Below are 18,175 nucleotides of genomic sequence, written 5' to 3'. Positions count from 1 at the left end.
CCCACGCACCAATCATCATAAGCCGAAACCCCTCTTCTGACGGCGCGTGGGTTTTACACGCACCCTACAGCGTTTTAATCCCGAGATTTTTGGCTTCTATATGTATAGATCTCCGCCGACAAATATGGCTTTACTGGCAGCACCTTTTTCTTTTTCCTTTTCTCATTCCCAATTCTTCCCCTCATCTTCCGATTTCTGATTTTCAATTTTTTTTCTTTTCTTTTGGGTGTTTCTAAAAGTTTGAAATGATTAAAATGCTCGAAAGATTCCAGTAAAATTGTGAGGAAAACGATGGCGTAGATCCCACTCAATTCCCTAGAAAAGAAAATTTTGTTTAAATATCATTTCCAAACCCCACACCCGAATCGTATAAATATATACGACAGCCTTGCAATCCATATATATGTGTATATATATTGTGTGTGCCAGTTCATACTTCAATTTTTTTACTCTCTTGATCTCTTCCTTCCTAGTTCTTCCCCAGATCTCTCTCTCTTTCGCTTTCGTCAATTTCCCCAGAAAGAAGCTTCTTCTACTTGTATAGATTCCTCGGTTTTTGGTCTAATGGGGAGCTTACCGGTTTAATCGAAGTTGGTTTTTGTTCAAAGGGGGAGCAAAATGGACGGTGGTGATGGGACTGTGAGGCTTGGAGCTGTGAACTTGAAGCCGGATCGGAACGCTTTTGATTTAGGTCCTGATGTCTCTGTTTCGTCTCCGGTGACACGGCAGAAAGCCGCTGCTGCTAAACAGTTTATTGAGAATCATTACAAGAACTATCTCCAAGGTCTTCAGGATCGCAAAGATAGGTACGATGTTTCTTTTAGTGATCGTTTCCGTGATTTTAATTTCAAGTTTTGTTTTATGTTCTGCTGTGAATTTTTGTGGAGATTTTGAGAAGAAAATTGTGGAAAATGTCGGTCTCGTATTGGAATTCCGTAATTATTGCCTGAACTTTATGAATTTCCAGACGGAGAACGCTTCAACGAAGAGCGCAAGAAGCGCAGATGTCGGTTGAAGAACAAGAAGAGATGTTGAGGAACTTGGAACGCAGAGAAACAGAATTTATGAGACTGCAAAGACGTAAAGTTGGAATCGATGACTTTGAACAATTAACGGTTATTGGCAAAGGTGCATTCGGCGAGGTATAAGAACATCCTATTTGTAGGAACTTGAACTATTTTCTTGTCCTTGAATATAGGACAATTGCTCATTTGCTTGTTTATTAAGCTTAAAGATTCAGTTCTACTAAAATTGGTACAGAATTGCCCTAATAATTTTGGTGGTGTATGTTCTTATTTATGATGTCTATTCAGGTTAGATTGTGTCGTGCAAAAGGAACTGGGGAAATTTTTGCCATGAAGAAGCTGAAGAAATCAGAGATGCTTAGCCGTGGGCAGGTGAATTTGGAATTTTATGAACTTGTAACTGTACTCTGTCGAACATACACCTCTCCTCAAGAAATGCCTTTGCATTGACTTCCTAATAGAGCAATAATAGTAATATCAGCTTGTCCACATGCAGAATTAGATAATTGAACGCGGTAATTTAATATACTTGTTACTTGGCTTTAACGTGAGATCTTTTGATGAGATTACAGACAGAATTAGACAATCAAGAATATGAAATAGATTTTTAGCCACTGAAATACCACTGCAGATCTTTCAATATGCTTATATGTATTGGTGACTACTGGATATTGAGAAGAAATGAACTTGCTCATGCGTTTGGAATTTATTTCATAAATTGTTATTAGGACGCTAACATTTCTAGTGTATGGAAGCCTTTTTTGTAATTTCCAATTTTTTGATGTGTTTCTTTCTTTTGTATATTTCATCATACGAAGGAAGTATCTATCTTTTTCTATGCAAAAAGAAAAGTAAAAAAGAAATCTTATGGAGCATTATTTTTTACTTTTAACACGTTCCAGGTTGAGCATGTTCGATCTGAGAGGAATTTACTTGCAGAGGTTGATAGTCGGTGCATTGTAAAACTCTTTTATTCTTTTCAAGATTCTGAATTCTTGTACCTTATTATGGAGTATTTACCTGGTGGTGACATTATGACATTGCTAATGAGAGAAGACATTCTGTCAGAGGATGTTGCTCGGTTTTACATAGCAGAGAGCATTTTAGCTATTCATTCAATTCATCAGCACAATTATATACATAGGTATATCCCTTTTATCTATCTTTCTTTCTCTGTAGATCTGCTCATCTGTTTTCTTAGTGTGTAAAAACTGTATCACAGGAAAAATAAGAAAATGTAGAAAATAGATTCTCAAAGTGGAAGTTGTCGTCATCCTCTGTAGACTGACATAACAGTTCGCTCCTATAGTCATTCCTCATCCTGGGTTTCAAACCACTACATGCTTCTTTATTCAAGCATATATTGGACCTTACTCTTACTTTAACAGTACTTCACTTACAGGGATATAAAACCAGATAACCTGATACTAGATAAAAATGGTCATCTCAAGCTTTCAGATTTTGGCTTGTGCAAGCCTCTGGATGATAAGTATTCAAGTATACTTTTGAATGATGAAGACCTAACCGCCCAGCAGTGCAAAAATGAAGGTCAAAGTCAGTCTGACTCTAATGGATCCCATTGGATGATGCCAAAAGAACAAATTCAGCAGTGGAAGCGTAATCGCCGTGCATTGGTATTGGATTTATCATCTATTCTAGTATTTCTTAGCATTTCTTTCTTTGCTCAAACTTGACTATCAGATTAGTAATCACGTCATTATGCCTGCAGGCCTTTTCAACTGTTGGGACTCTTGATTATATGGCACCTGAAGTGCTCCTTAAGAAAGGATACGGAATGGAGTGTGATTGGTGGTCATTAGGGGCCATTATGTATGAGATGCTTGCTGGTTATCCTCCTTTTTGTTCTGATGATCCAAGGATGACTTTCCGTAAGGTAATATCTGCTCAGTAGTCTTGGCTATTTGTTTCTGGTTTATAATTTATTAAGTCCTTCGTGTGGATTTCTTTCAGATAATAAATTGGAGAACTTGCCTGAAATTTCCCGAGGACCCAAAAATCTCGGAGGAAGCTAAGGACCTGATCAGCCACTTGCTTTGTGATGTTGAAACAAGGTTGGGAACAAGAGGAGTGGAAGAAATAAAGGTAAGCCTCGTCAAAGAAAATATTTCCTTTCAACTTTGTCAAGGATAGAGAATCATAGGTTTTATTTATTCTATTACAAAGGACAAATGAAGCCGCCCATTGAGTTTTCCCCAATTGAACAGGAAAATATAAATAAATAGTTACTACAGCTATACAACGCAGTTCCAAATGCTCCTGGAAGTGAACTCTTGTTCTGCTGTCACCTTTCATTTTTAGCAGGTCATGTTCATCTAATTATTTGTTCTTACAGTCACATCCATGGTTCAAAGGCATTCAGTGGGATAAGCTTTATGAAATGGAAGCTGCATACAAACCAACCGTCACTGGTGAACTAGACACTCAGAACTTTGAGAAGTTTCCTGAAGTGAGCATGACACTAAACCTTGCACCTGATTGATAGTTCGTTTGTGTTAAATTTTGTGATCTCTTTAGAATCCTTTAATTCTTCTATTCATTTATATATTTAGTTCTTTCCTTGGACCACACCTAAATTTTTTCCATTTAAACCTACATTTCTGCAATTGGTTACTTAAATCCGACCCTTCCACTTTCTATTTAGCTCCTAACGTGCATATCCTGTTTATTTCTTTGGTAACTCCATACCACATGTTAAAGAATTATTACTGAATGATAACATATCTAGGTGTTCATAATGCTACTATTTACAAGTAGTCATAGTGTCAGTCATTTGTCATAATTTACCGATACTGTGAAATTTGTTCCTGATCTTTACATAATTTTTTCTAACTCCATTGAGGTGTAGAGGTGAACTTTGAAGTCCTTCCCCTTGCCACCTTTATTCCTTCTTCTTTTGCTCCGAGTTTGTTGTACTAAAATTCTTCTCCTTTTCCTCCCCCAATAATGTAGGTTCAAGACCCTCCCTCAGAAATGCCAACTGTTGGACCTTGGAGAAAGGTAATAACATACTCTTCCAGCTAGAATGATAGTGAAATGGTGTTTGCTCTAAATTAATTGGAATTCCTTATTCATAAGCGAGTTGCTTGTGTGTATTAGCTTGTCAGTTGGTGCCTTTGACTCTACCGGCTGTTTCAAGTGTAGGGTACTTTCTTAACTTGTATGTTTCTCTTGGATTTTACATGAGGGGACTTCGGTGGCTTATTCAAAAATTTGAAACTCATTTCTTATAACTTTTCCATAAATCCCTAACTAAATTCTAAGATGATATACAAATTGTTTGATTCAATTTTGTTGTGTAACAATTTGCCGTAGCGGTATTGATAATATGAAATTTTGCCGGTGGGTATATTTGAAAGTTGTACACCTTCACTTCCTATTATTCCTTGAGCTGCTCACTATTGCTTGATTGTCCATTTTATGCCATTGGCACTTTCCTTCAACGTCGTTTTTCTTTTTCAGATGCTAACTTCAAAAGATACCAATTTCATTGGATTTACTTTTAAGAAGTCAAACGTCAAATCACTTGAGACTACAGGTACATTGAACAATAGAATGTCATTTCCTTAAATCACTTCCTCTTCACATATTCTTTAGCTTGTTAGCTGAACAATTTATGATGCTATCATTTAAAGTATATCTCGATCCATATAAACATAGTACTCTAAATCTGATCTCTGGTATTCTTTTTCAAATTTATGGATGTGAAGAAGAAGATTGGAATAATATATTTTTAGAAGAGATGTTTAATATTTTAACTAGCTGATCTATGCTCTAGTTGGTAACCGAAGGATTATACTTTCACCAATAGAAATTTAGAAGATTAACATAACTTTAATTTGCAGCAGGTACAGATATACATTCAAACACGTCATCAAAATCACCATCTCTAGTTTCGTTGTTGGGTATGGCATTCTTCTCCTGAATCGATCTCCCTTTTCCTTTAAAAAAAAAATTGCAAGCTGAGGGAGTTTTGGGTTGTATTATATGTTTGACAAGCACTTTCCATTTTGGTTCAGGTCGAATAGACTTGCAAGAAACTGTGATACCAGAAGTTGAACAAAAGCAGGAAGCATAAAAAAGTCTTGATTTCTTCTCCGCTGCCCACTGTTCGGTATACGACGGTTATTATGATCACTTTCTAAAATCCAGCGAAGATGATTTGTTTCCCTTTTGGATATTGTTATATTTCATTACAACTGTAAAGCAAAAATAAGCAATTGAGTTCAAATAGGATCAATTTTTCTTCTTGACATCAAATGATATTCCCATTATTTTCTTTTAATCCGTGTAAACATTTGGTGAATTGATGCAATTTTGTCGGTTAAAGTAGATCTAATGCTTGTTCGTGTTATTCTTTCGTAGCTGCTCTCTCTATCTGTGTGCTTGAATTCTTACAAGTTCTGAAGATGATTAGGACCTTTGAACCCCACAATTGGCATGATCAATTAGTAAATGTATATATACATAGTTTAGAATCTGATAAGTATTTTTTTCCTGTGTTGGAAGTCACGGTCTGGATGGGGATTTTGTGTAATTGGACCATACTTATACATAGTGGGTTGGTTGGTTTGGAAGCATTAATATTAGTAATTATTAGTCAAATTGATCATTCTACCATCTCAATTTTTCTAAATATCAAAATATTTTAATTTGTCAAACTATATTTCATTTATTATTTTGACCTAAAAAATTTTGAAGAAAAAGAAAAGGAAACCATTTTAAAAAGAAAATTATGGTAAATGATAAAAATGTTAAAAAAAATCTATGAAATATAGCAATATAAATTATATCAAATTATATCATCTCAATGATTAGTTAGAAATTTTCAAATATTTTAATTTATTTTATTATTTTTGAAAATAACATTTTTAAAACTATAATAATTAAAAGAAAGAAAGAAATTTTAAGTGATAATCTTTTGTTAGAGATTAACAAAAAAAAAAAAAAATACAATAGTTGACTTCAAAATTTTAAAAACCAAAATGTAAATTTAAATCAAACTTTAGATTAAAGTGTAAATTAAAGTTAACTTTCCAAGTATTTAATTTGCAGAAGAAGTCATTTTAGAAAAATTAGAATGATTTCACATTTTGAAACTTTATTTAAAACTGTTTTATTAAAAAGAGTTTAAATAAAAACATTTTTTTTAGAAATCTTTTTTTAGTCTAAGTATAATCTTTTTATATTAATTAACAAACTAACGAACCACTTTTCATTCGTAGATTAAGAAATTAATGTCAACATTAACATTAAACTGTTAGGTTTCAATTTTGTTTTTTTCTTTTCTTCATTTGGACAAGAGTGAATAATACAAAGTTAAAAAGATAAGAAATTAATAAGTGAATTAATCATAATTGAGAAATAAAAGTCAAAAGGTAAATTACTCTCTTTCATACAGCAAATTAAATGATTTAAGTTTGTGTGATGAAAACATAATTTCTTTGTCATTTTCATGTTTTCCATTATCATCAAGCTTTTGTTTTTCCTCTTCATTTGAACTACCAAAAGTACAACAAGCAGGACAATTTGTAGACCTTCAGTTCCAACTAAATATCTAAAACACCAAACCTCCAACAAAATTACAAAAACTTCAACATTTGGATTTCTCTATCATTAATAATCATCATCATAATAAGATCCTTTTTATATTTACGCATTACTATATACATATATACATATCAATTTTTCAAAAGTTGGATTATTGATACAAGAAAATTTAGGTTGATTAATGAAGAGTTAGTGAGTGATTTGATTTGAATTGAGTGGGGAAGAAAGGAAGGAATAAAGGAGATTATTCTTGTGCTCTTTTAAGCAGAGTGGATGAGTTCTTTTGACCCAAAAGATGAAAGAGAGGCCAAAGATAAAAGAAATCTTAGGATCATACCCTCTCTCCTTTTTGTTAACAAAAAGAATATGTTCTTTTGACATGGTGGGATAGGAAGAACATGAATCAAACACTTGTCTCTATTTAACTATCAATTTTTACTTTCAAATATCATATCTTAACTACACAATATTCATCCTTTGTTATTATTAACTACTCTAAATAATTATCAAACTAAGTTTAGCTTTGACATAACTTCCATCTATAATCTAACCCTTTTCTTTTAAGATTTCACTTGGGAGTAAATTAGAATTAGTATCTAAATTCTTAGAAAGAAAAAAACCTAAAAAGTTAAGTGTTCATGTATGAGAGTGATTAATTTGTGTTATATTCCAAATTACTCGTAAACATACTTTTATTACTTAGAATTAATTAGAATCTTAATTTTACACTTTTAGATGCTATTTTCATACCATATATATATATAAAAAAAGATAGTTTCGAAGGATTAAAATCATGTTTCAGTAAGATTTTGAAAACGACAAATATGGTTCTAACTATTTTTAGAATTATTTTCAAACATACCTTAAACAGTTGAGCATTTTAAGATACTAGTGGATGTGCACGGAACGATTAGGACACTCATAAGATTAGGATTGTTTTGGAGCAGGTTAGAAGCACATGATTTTTGACTTACCCTAAGGGACGTTTTCTAATAGGTCCCACATCAAAGAGTTTAAATCTTGCAATATTTGCAATATAATTAAAGAAAAAAACTCGATATAATATAGATTGATTTATATATACCACATGATACCATAAAATTTATACATATATAGGAAAAAAAAAAAGAAAAGAAAAGAGAGAATTAAATCTTTACAGAAAGTGTGTGATGAGATTTATTCTATATATAGAGATATATATTGAAAAAGGTAACCACAAAAATAAAATAATAAATGTAGTTTGGCAGATCCTTTGGGTTGTAAGTTTGACGCAAATGTAATATGAAAATTGAAGAGAAGATGGATTTTTTCTTTTGGTTTGAAAACATTTGAGATTGGTTGAATTCAGACTTTCATACACATAAACACTTAACCTTAGCTTTTTTTTTGTTTACTTCCACTTTAGAATAGCATTCTCTTCCCCCATCCTCCAACCCAAAAGCCTAATAATAAAAATGATAATATAAATTAATAATAAGAATGACAATGGAATATTTAGGAAAAAATCAAGATCATATCCAACACTTAAAAGTTAAATAAAGATTTAACAACCCAAGTAGTTTAAACAGAAATTTAAACTTAACATTAATGTAAGATTTCGAAGTTATAAACTAAATAAAAACTAAAACCCACTATTTATATTTATGATAGAAAATATTTTTTTTTTTGTTTAAAGAATTATTTGGAAAGACAACTTGATTTTGTGCCACAAATTACTCGATTAACTGTGATGGTTTGGCCCATCCCATCACTTACCCTTTCCAATATCATTTTTAGTTTTCGACTTTTAAAATTCTTTGATTTAGCTTGTGATGTCTTCAATTATTTTCAAGAATTATTTTAGGGCATAGTATATTACCTCTCTAACATTTCTCATATGTGATACGTAACAACTTCATTGTTTCGATCAAACACGTTATATTATAGAGTTTTCGATATATGTTAACCCATTTTTACCATTTGTTATATATGCAAGGGATTGCCCATCTCTTTGAGATTAAATAAGTCTCATGCACTTATGAAAATTGATAATCTATTAGCAATTTTTATATTAGAATTTTATATAAGATCAAGATCTAAATTTTTTATTCCTCTAAGAAAAATTGTAGTTTTAATTACTTGGTAGAATAATTAATTTGAAGTTTGACTAAAAAGTGACACGTAGTGAAGTTAAAAACTAGGGTTTGATCTCAATGTGTATTATTATTAATTTTGGAGAAATAATTATTAGGTATAAAAATAATAATAATAATAATAATAAGATTTGGAGGAAGATTGAGGATATAGATTTGATCAAATCAAAATGAAGAAACGTATTTCCAATATAATCTTCATCCTTCAAATAATAATGTATTTAATTAGTTCATGTGCAACCCCCCATGCTCTTTGAAATTTGAAATGAAGAACCCTACCCTATAGAACTAGGGCTAGGTCGTTGATTCCTTATATATAATACCATCTTTTTCGACATAACACACACACACACACATATATATTATTAATTATATCCCCCAACAAATTAAAACACACACTTTTGTCCAAAACACATTAATTATTTCCTACTACTATGCCATATAATAATAACAATATCTACTGTCTCAAAACACATGTGTATCAAGCAACTATAAACATACTTACTTAATTAAAAAAAATATATTCCTTTTTATAGTTGTGATAAATCTAAATTTGTGATATTTTTCCTTTTCTTATAACCAAAAATATCAAAAGAGTTAAATAATGGCCAAGAATTATTACAACCTGTCATGTGATGATGATAATTTTTTTATTTTTATAAGACCATCTTTTTTTATTTTTTTGGTTATATAATATATATATATATATATATATATATACAAAAACAATACATAAATAATATATCTGGTGGATAACTTTTTTTAGTTTCCATAATGATAATGATATTATCGTCCGATTTCTAAAATTGGAACCATCGAGCATGTGCCACTTGTCAAATCTAAAACCAAACTACGTAATACAACCGTCATTTATTATTATTATTATTATTATTATTATTATTGTTATTATTTTTCCTTTTCATCTTCTTCATCCTTTCAAACAGTAGTTTTCAGAATGTCCAGAAAACGATTCTTTATTTATTGCTATCTTAAAATTAAAATTAAAATTAAAAAGGTAAAAAGAAAAAGGATTTTGTTTTTGTAGGATTCAAAAAGGATTTTGTTAAAACATATATGCTCAACACATATTTCTTATACCTAATAAATTAGAAAACACTTGATATAAAAAAAAAAAAAAAAAAAACAGAAGTTCTGGGACCCTTTGAAATTCATTTCAACCCCACAAATAACTAATTTAAACTATAAACTATAAAAAAAGACTAAATTTAAATTCTGATATTTTTAAAAAAAGTACTGACCCTTTCATTTAAAGAAAAAGAAAAGAACTTGTGAATTCAAGATGTATAGTACAAAATTTATAGCAATTATTAAAGCATTTTTTATGTAGATATTTAAGAAGCATTTAAGACAAATAGTTAGTTATTGTAAATTTTTTTAGTCGTTCCATGGTGATTTAACTAAAAACTGAAGGTGTGTTCCAATAAGAATCTGAATCTCATATTTATGTATGGAAATTGGGTGTGTTTTGACTGTGAATTTAAAACTTAACACAAGAAATGAATAAAAAAGCATCCATCAAACTTGGAATTGAATGAGGAAGAAACATGCAGTAGAGTGTAAATAGAATAATGGGAAGAGGGGTAGGTCACTAATCCCCTGGCTCCAGCGAGTTCCACGTGTCTTGAATCTCTGGTCACTGGGTCCCACAAGAATCAATTTCTTACACCTCATTTATCTATTTTTGGCACATCGTGGGTCCCTTTCTGGTGAGCTGGATGCCACTTTCACCATCCCCAATGTCTCCCCTACGCCTCAAACTCCCCCCCAGAAGATCATAGTAAATTCTTCCACATTTTTTCCCTAAATTAATATTATTCAAATATAATCTGAAAGATTAATGTATTAAATCACTGTTTTAAAAGTTCCCATTCCTCGTTTTTTTAATTGTTGAAATAATATTTAAAAATTTATCAACAGTGTTTTTTATTCCCTCTATATTATCCTAATAATGTTTAAATAAAAAATATGTATATACTATAACATCGTATTTATAGTAAAATGTTGGATAAGCTTTTACTCAGTTTATGCCAAATTTTGGTTATATTTCAGTAAATATAAATTAAATAAACTAATAAAATGTGATTTTAACTCTGCGAAGATGTCACATTCTATCGTAAATAATATGAATTAAATTAGAAACGATGTAAGACCATGCTAAAAGTCATTTAAACATACTTTCAATTAAAGAGGACGGTGCCGTCTTATTGTTCACCTACTATAACTACCATAAAAAGAGTGTCCCTTCTTCAAACCAAATGAATTGTAAGTAAAATTTTCCTCTCTAAATTGAGAGCATCAATTAATTACATAAACCATAATCCTTTTTTTTTTTTAGTTTTCAATTCAAACACCAAATGCTATGTAAATAAATAAATGAGAATCTTTAGAGGAAAATATTTGTCTATCGTTCATGTGCCAATAATGTAGCAAAATTTTATAAGAATTATTAAAAAAAAATGATAATAAGATGGAATGAAGGAATTTTATTTAAGATAGCGAAAGAGATGTGTGTTGCATACCTCAAAGAGATATGTATACCATTTTGTATTCTACTATCCATGCGACAACCTTCTTTTTTTTTTTTTTTTAATGTTTTCTAAGTAATTCAGTATTTTTCTAGTATTTTCAAATGTGAAAAGTCCTTCTTTTTTTTTTTTTGATAAATCAAGGAACTTCGATAGTTATACAAATGAAAACGAAAATCATGTAAAAAGAATTTAAGATTTTAACACTTATTTCCACAAAATGATAAGTGAAAAAGGAATTTTGTAGCATTTTATATGATGAGTGAAAATTAATGGCTAGTTGATAAGAATTTCTTTTTCTTAAATAATTAAACTTATTAAACAAGGAAACACTTTTAAATCAACACTAATTAAGCTCCATTGTCATTATTTAGAAAGAATATTGAGAACATCCTCAAATAGTAGTGTTGTTATTAAAGCCATAAGATTAAAAACAATTTAAAAATAAAGATTTAAATAAAAGGTGTTGTTAAATAAGAACATCACTATCAAGAACATTTAGATAAATAAAAATTTTAAAAATAATGAATTCATCAATGCAATCAAAATCATGAGTGATTCATATGCAAAATTTCAAATAAAATGAAAAAAGAGAAAGAAAAAGAAAAAGAACACAAGAGCTATCGGATATTCCCTTTAACCTATTAAAAAAAGAAATGAATATATAGAAAAAGAAAAACAATATTAAATTATCCAAGGGGGGCACGTGGCTTAAAGCGATTGGGTGAATGAAAGCCCTTGCAAGTTGGCCGCATCCTCCAACATTCGCAGCGGAGAAAGTTGACTCGATTCCTTATGTTTGATATATATAAATCTTCAATACTGACCCCATTTGTTATTTTCGAGTATCAACAACTAATTAATCCTTCAATTATATTTCAATTCATTAAGTCACAGAAGGGTTTTTAAGTTCTTAAAATGCCAATACCAACATGTCGTTACTATTTTATTGAAATACTAATAAACGCAACAATTGTGCTAGGAGATCTATTGAAAAAAAGATAGATTGAGAATGAAAAACGGATTCATTGGTTGAGTTAGAGAATATCATAATATAATGAAACGAAGACAAGAAGTTTGCATTAAAATTACATTTTGAAGATTATACGGCCATGTGATGATTCTAATGATAATGTTAGACTTTATATTATATACTTCCAAGTAGGGTTTTGTTCGCCACCCTAAAATTCACTTTTAAATTAAAGTTCAATTTCTTATATTGTTTTAGCGTTATATTAAATCTTCATTAAAAAATTTGTTACATTGATTTGAAAGAAGTAAACCATCTAAACAAAATTTATATTAAATTAAAGGCGTTCGTGGGTTTGGTTGGTTTGGATTAAACTACCTTTTTAACCAAATCCTAATAGTTCAAATTTTAAGTAATCAAAATAACAATTGTTAAACATAACATCCAACGCCAACAAGAGCTTAACTCAATTAGCACCTATATATCTACCGGATGTTCAAGAGCTCTAAAGCTCAAATCCTTCATCCTAATTTATACAATGAATAAAAAATAATGAACCAAACTCAACTTAAACCCCAACAAATTTGGATTTTGTTGCTTAGAACATTTGAATCCTTTATTTAGATTATTATTCTAAAAACAAACAAAATGTAGTGTGTAAAAGTTTTACTTAGTTATTTCATATATTGAAGATCGACCACTCAATTTGAATGCAAATTATGAATGTTTTTTTCGTACAAAGTACTAAAATTTTTATTTTATAGGTTTGTAGAGAATAAATTATCCAAAATAAATAAATAAATAAATTAAATTAATAAATTTAAAAAAAATCTATGATTGCGGTATAATAAAAGAAATATACTTTTTAAAATTAATAATAGTTCGATTTTTTTGAATATTTATCAGACAATTAAATGTTGACAAATTTAATTGATAATATGATTAATCGAAAAAATTATTATAAATTACAAGATATTTATGAAATATAGAAGAAAATTTAAACGATGAAATTTGAAATTGGACTATTTTTCTCTAAATATTTTGATCTATTTAAAAAGATAGATCTATCTAATTATTGGTTGAGTGGTACATTAATGGATATAATGATTAAAAGACACAAATAAAATTTTTTCTTTAAAAGGTAAAAACACGAGATGTTTATTTAAAAGGAAGAAAGGGTGTCTAAAAACCAAAAGTGGTAAAAATTAAAGAAAAGAAAAAAAAAAGTTGGAAAATAAAGAACATGTGGAATCCAATTTGTTAGACGATGTGTATGAATATTAAGCTCTCTCTCTCTCTCTCACTCTCCCATGCAATTGCATACATGTCACCAAATCTTTGGACGACATTTGTTGCTTGTCCTCTCTCTTTTCCTCTCCCTATATAAACCCACTTTCTTTCTTCACTTCTTCTTCAATTTCCTTTGCTTATTAACACAACACAACACAACACAAAAATGGCTTCAATTTTTCTACTCTTTTCCATCTTCCTTCTCCCCCTTCTCCTTCTATTATTCTTCTTCCAAATTCATAACGACAATAAGTTCCTTATCAAGAAACTCCCTCCTGGTTCAATGGGTTGGCCTTTAATCGGGGAAACCTTTCATTTCTATTCTCAACATCCAACCTCCTTTTTCCTTGGAAAGCAAAAAAGGTGGAATTCCCCAATTCAATTTAAATTTATAACAGACACTCACATTGAATTCAAATAATTGATTGATTGATTGATTCATCTGTTGTTACAGATATGGAGAGATATTCAAGACCCACATTCATGGGTGTCCGTGTGTGATGTTAGCGACGCCCGAGGCGGCTCGGTTCGTGCTAGTCACACAAGCTCATCTCTTTAAACCTACATATCCACAAAGCAAAGAGCGATTAATTGGACCATCGGCTCTGTTTTTCCACCAAAGTGAGACCCATTTGCGGCTGCGTAAGCTTATACAAAGCTCCCTCTCACCGGACCCTGTTCGAGCCTTGGTCCCTCACATCCACGCCTTAGCCATCTCTGCATTGCCTTCATCGCTTAGTGGTCATGTCATTGACACTTACCATCAAATGAAGAAGGTGAATTTCAGTTTTTTATTTTATACATGTAAAAAAAAAAAAAAAAAAAAAAAAAATCTAAATCACAATTGGAGCAGAGATGCTCTGTATACCAAGACAAAAACAGAGCTTTCAATAAGTTTTTGTGTTCTTAATTGAATCAAATGGGGACCAATTATTACTTATCAAATAGTTTAATTTTAGTATATATGCATTTTTTTCTTTTCCCCCAATTTCTCTCGCTGACTTTCATAGCTTTTGTTTTGTTGTCGTCGTCTCTTTTTCCTTCACTCTCCAAAGTTCTCTTTTGAAGTCGGAATTTTGGCAATTTTCGGACATTTGGAAGACACCAACTACAGAGAAGAACTAAGGACAAACTATTCCATAGTGAACAAAGGCTATAATTCTTTCCCCACCAACATTCCGGGAACGCTTTACAAAAAAGCAATTAAAGTAAGTCAATTATGTATGTATATATAAAAAGACATTCTGATTCGGAAATGAATTATTTTATGCTTTTCTTAGAATCTCAGTTCTTTTTCTTTTATTTTTTAAAAAAAAAGGCAAGAAAAAGGCTGGAAGAGATCATAAGCTGTATAATATTAGAGAAAAAGGAGAAGAGATCAAAGGTATTAGGAGAGAAGAATCTATTGTCATGTTTGGTAAAATGGAGAGATGAAAAAGGAGAAAGTTTAAGTGATGAACAGATCGCCGACAACATTATCGGAGTTCTGTTTGCGGCTCAGGACACAACGGCCAGTGTTCTCACTTGGGTTGTTAAATATCTACATGATAACCCCAAAGTTCTTGAAGCTGTCAAGGTAAACTCACACTCACTTCACTCTACCTCTCTATTCATTCATTCATTCATTCATTCAAATGTTTTGAGATTTCATTTTTGCCTCTATATCATTATCAACATAATGTGTTCATTTATAAGTAAATGTTAAGCAGAATTATTAATTACATAATTGATACAAATCAATACTTAGCTAACGCAACCAAGTCCCATGTTTTCTCTCCTATACATATAAAAATATATACCTCTCTACAAAAGTAAATCACATTTGATGGACGAGGCTACTTACTTCATATTTGTTTGTTAGGATAACGTAACAAACCTCGCAAATATCTCCACTATGGTATAATATTGTCCACTTTGAACTTTTATACCAATTGAGATGATTGTTCTTACTTATATGCATAACACTTAATCCCTTATCTAACTGATGTGAGATTTTGGTCGTTTTTTAACCTTGTTAATTTAGATTTAATTTGATATTTGTAATGTTTTCTTATAAAGAAGTAGTAAACGAAAATTGAATGCTTGTTTAGGTATGTTATAATCAATTCATAAAAAAAAGAAGAGGAATAATTAGGTTGCAACGTAGGTTTAGTTCTCCTATATTGTCTTTACTCACTTTATATTTATATATTGATGATGAAATCTTTAATTTAATGTGGTTAAACTAGAAGAGGGTTAGCTAAGAAAAAGAAGAAGAAACATTCGAATATCTTATTATTATTATTATTATTATTATTTTCCTTTTGTGATACAATTAATTTAAAAGGGAGGTATGAAAGTTAGATAATAAAGGTTAAATGTAGCTAATGAGGGAAGTTAATTTATATAGAAGAGATTGTGTGTTGCAGGTGGAACAAAAGGTAATTGAAGAAGACATTAATGAGGGGAGCCGACCAATGAGATGGTCTCACACACGAAACATGCCCTTTACCAATAAGGTACCACTAAATTCAACCAAATGTTTCTAAATATAATATATAGTTTAGAAAACAAAAAAAAAAAAAAAAAAAAAAGGTCAATTTAGGGTTTCTTGTTTTATTTTATTTTGTTTTCTAATCAAGATTTTGTTGCATTTTGACTTATGGGTAACGTTATTTATTGGAAAAACAGGTGGTGTTGGAGAGCTTGAGAATGGCTAGTATTATATCATTCACTTTTAGAGAAGCTGTGGCTGATGTTGAATATAAAGGTCAGATATTAAAATCCTAATTTTTGTATTTGTGTTTAAAATATCATAAATAAATTTCCTTTTAGAAAAAGTAGTGTGATAATTAAGTAATTTATAACTCAATTTTCTGACTAATACAACTTTATTTGATAACATATTCCAAATTTTATGTCTATTTTCGATATGTCATAACAAGGCTCATTTAAGTAATTAACCATTCAAATTAATTTTATATTTAATCAATACATTTTTTAATGCAACTTTCCATTAATCAAAATTGTTTTTTTTCATCATAATTAAAAACATGATTTATATAATAATTTTAAAAATCACAACAATCTTAAAATTGTCAGAAATTTCTCAATCTCTACAAGATATAAAATTGAATTTTATGTTTTAAACTACTATGACTTTTAATTTTGTATTTAGTAGGTATTTTTATTTTAAAAAAATGAATAGGTCAATGACTTACTAGATACAAAATTAAAATTGTAGAAGATCTATTTAATGTCAAACTTGAAAGCTTAACAATTTCAAAGTCTTTTAGAGTTTTTATGGAAAGAATTTATATAAAATTCACTACTAATCCAAACATATGTATGATTTCAAATTTCTAGTGCTGAAAAGATGAGATTAAATTTATTGTTTAATGTGTGGAATTTTAGGTCCAAAATTATTTGAAAGGTAGAAATTAAAATGAAAAAGGAAGTTTTATTGGGAATTTTGGTTTGAAATAAGTTTGATTCCTCACCAGGTTATTTAATACCAAAAGGTTGGAAAGTAATGCCTTTTGTTCAGGAATATTCATCACAATCCTGACTACTTTGTTGACCCTCATAAATTTGATCCTTCAAGATTTGAGGTATATTTGAATTTACCCAACCCCCCAAATATACTTTCTTTTCCTTTTCCTTTTCCTTTTGGTTTTGTCTTTTCATACATAAAGAAAAAAAATTCTTTTCTTTTCTTTTCTCTAACTTTGATGTTAATGTTACCTTCAAAATATCACCTCTCATTTATATGCATCAGGTTGCTCCAAGACCCAATACATTCATGCCATTTGGCAGTGGTGTCCATTCCTGCCCTGGGAATGAGCTTGCCAAGCTTGAAATCTTCATCATGATCCACCATCTTGTCACCAAATTCAGGTCCTCCATTTTTTCTTCTCTTTCTAAAATGAACCACGTTTATATGTTTAGATTTAGATTGTATGTTTGTGTTGGTGCAGGTGGGAATTGGCAGGGCAGAGAGATGGAATTGAGCATGGGCCGTTTCCAGTGCCTATAAATGGGCTTCCCATCAGAGTTTGGAGATTATCCACTTGATATTGGGCCTCATTTCACTGACCCAAACGGATCCTCTTCCATCAAAATGGGCTTCGTTTGAGTAAGCCCAAAAGTGTTATTTTTGTTGTTCTTTTTGGTCCTTGGCCCAATTTTGGGGAGGGTCAAGTTAGAGATCCATCCATCCACCCCTAAGCAAATATTGTGGCACCTTCATCCTATACTCTTTTTTGTCCACTAATGAACCAAAAAGAGAAAAAAAAAAAAAAAAGTATGTAATTTTCTAGAAGCTCATCAGCAAAAGTATTGACAGAGCATAGGTTCTCCCAAAGGAGATTTTTTCCTTTCTTAATCACATGATAAAATTCTTCAATGTGTTTCCGTCCTTTCCTTTAATAATGTTTTTATGTTATTGTATCAATGAAATTAACAAATATATATATATGAAATCTTTGAGATGAACATCCGTAATTAAATTTAAAGCAAACTCAAAAACTCTACGTAAAGCAATAACGTAACAATAATAATCATCGTAGCACGTTTACTACTAGCTATATCATTTTTTTTTTTTTGAATGAGATATCATGTTACCATTTCATTATTCAATTAAAATTAAATGAGAGTAGATAGAAT

General features: G+C 30.4%; 2 protein-coding genes across 3 annotated transcripts; both read left to right on the top strand.

Annotated features, from left to right (window-relative positions):
• The first annotated feature begins 145 nt into the window (after window positions 1-145).
• Window positions 146-5,397, top strand: LOC103487889 (uncharacterized). Of its 2 annotated transcripts, none has more exons than XM_008446399.3 (12): window positions 146-806; window positions 968-1,142; window positions 1,314-1,397; window positions 1,928-2,169; window positions 2,428-2,659; window positions 2,755-2,919; window positions 2,997-3,128; window positions 3,379-3,492; window positions 3,996-4,043; window positions 4,506-4,581; window positions 4,892-4,948; window positions 5,063-5,397. In XM_008446399.3, exons 1-12 carry the CDS (start codon window positions 619-621, stop codon window positions 5,119-5,121), a joined length of 1,572 nt encoding a protein of 523 aa, XP_008444621.1. In that variant the 5' UTR covers window positions 146-618; the 3' UTR covers window positions 5,122-5,397. The 2 variants fall into 2 exon arrangements, with proteins under 2 accessions (XP_008444621.1, XP_008444619.1); XM_008446397.3 differs by having other exon boundaries at window positions 148-806; window positions 4,889-4,948.
• Window positions 5,398-13,650: 8,253 nt separating this feature from the next.
• Window positions 13,651-17,915, top strand: LOC103487890 (abscisic acid 8'-hydroxylase CYP707A1-like). The gene is given in 10 exon segments (XM_051082407.1): window positions 13,651-13,894; window positions 13,986-14,307; window positions 14,587-14,739; window positions 14,850-15,107; window positions 15,940-16,029; window positions 16,202-16,280; window positions 17,014-17,048; window positions 17,050-17,121; window positions 17,289-17,407; window positions 17,488-17,915. Coding segments are annotated over 10 exon segments (1,422 nt in total). The 5' UTR covers window positions 13,651-13,697; the 3' UTR covers window positions 17,585-17,915.
• The last annotated feature ends 260 nt before the right edge of the window (window positions 17,916-18,175 follow it).

This window comes from Cucumis melo, chromosome 3 (genome assembly GCF_025177605.1).
Source record: "Cucumis melo cultivar AY chromosome 3, USDA_Cmelo_AY_1.0, whole genome shotgun sequence".
In the NCBI taxonomy this organism is placed as follows: domain Eukaryota; kingdom Viridiplantae; phylum Streptophyta; class Magnoliopsida; order Cucurbitales; family Cucurbitaceae; genus Cucumis; species Cucumis melo.
This window is presented reverse-complemented; position numbering and strand designations above follow the sequence as displayed.

Excerpts from the sequence above, each read along its gene's own strand:
- LOC103487889 (XM_008446397.3), top strand. The coding sequence starts at position 619 with ATGGACGGTGGTGATGGGACTGTGAGGCTTGGAGCTGTGAACTTGAAG. Across the intron at positions 807-967 it reads CTTCAGGATCGCAAAGATAG|ACGGAGAACGCTTCAACGAA; the intron begins GTACGATGTTTC and ends ATGAATTTCCAG. Across the intron at positions 2,170-2,427 it reads CAGCACAATTATATACATAG|GGATATAAAACCAGATAACC; the intron begins GTATATCCCTTT and ends CTTCACTTACAG.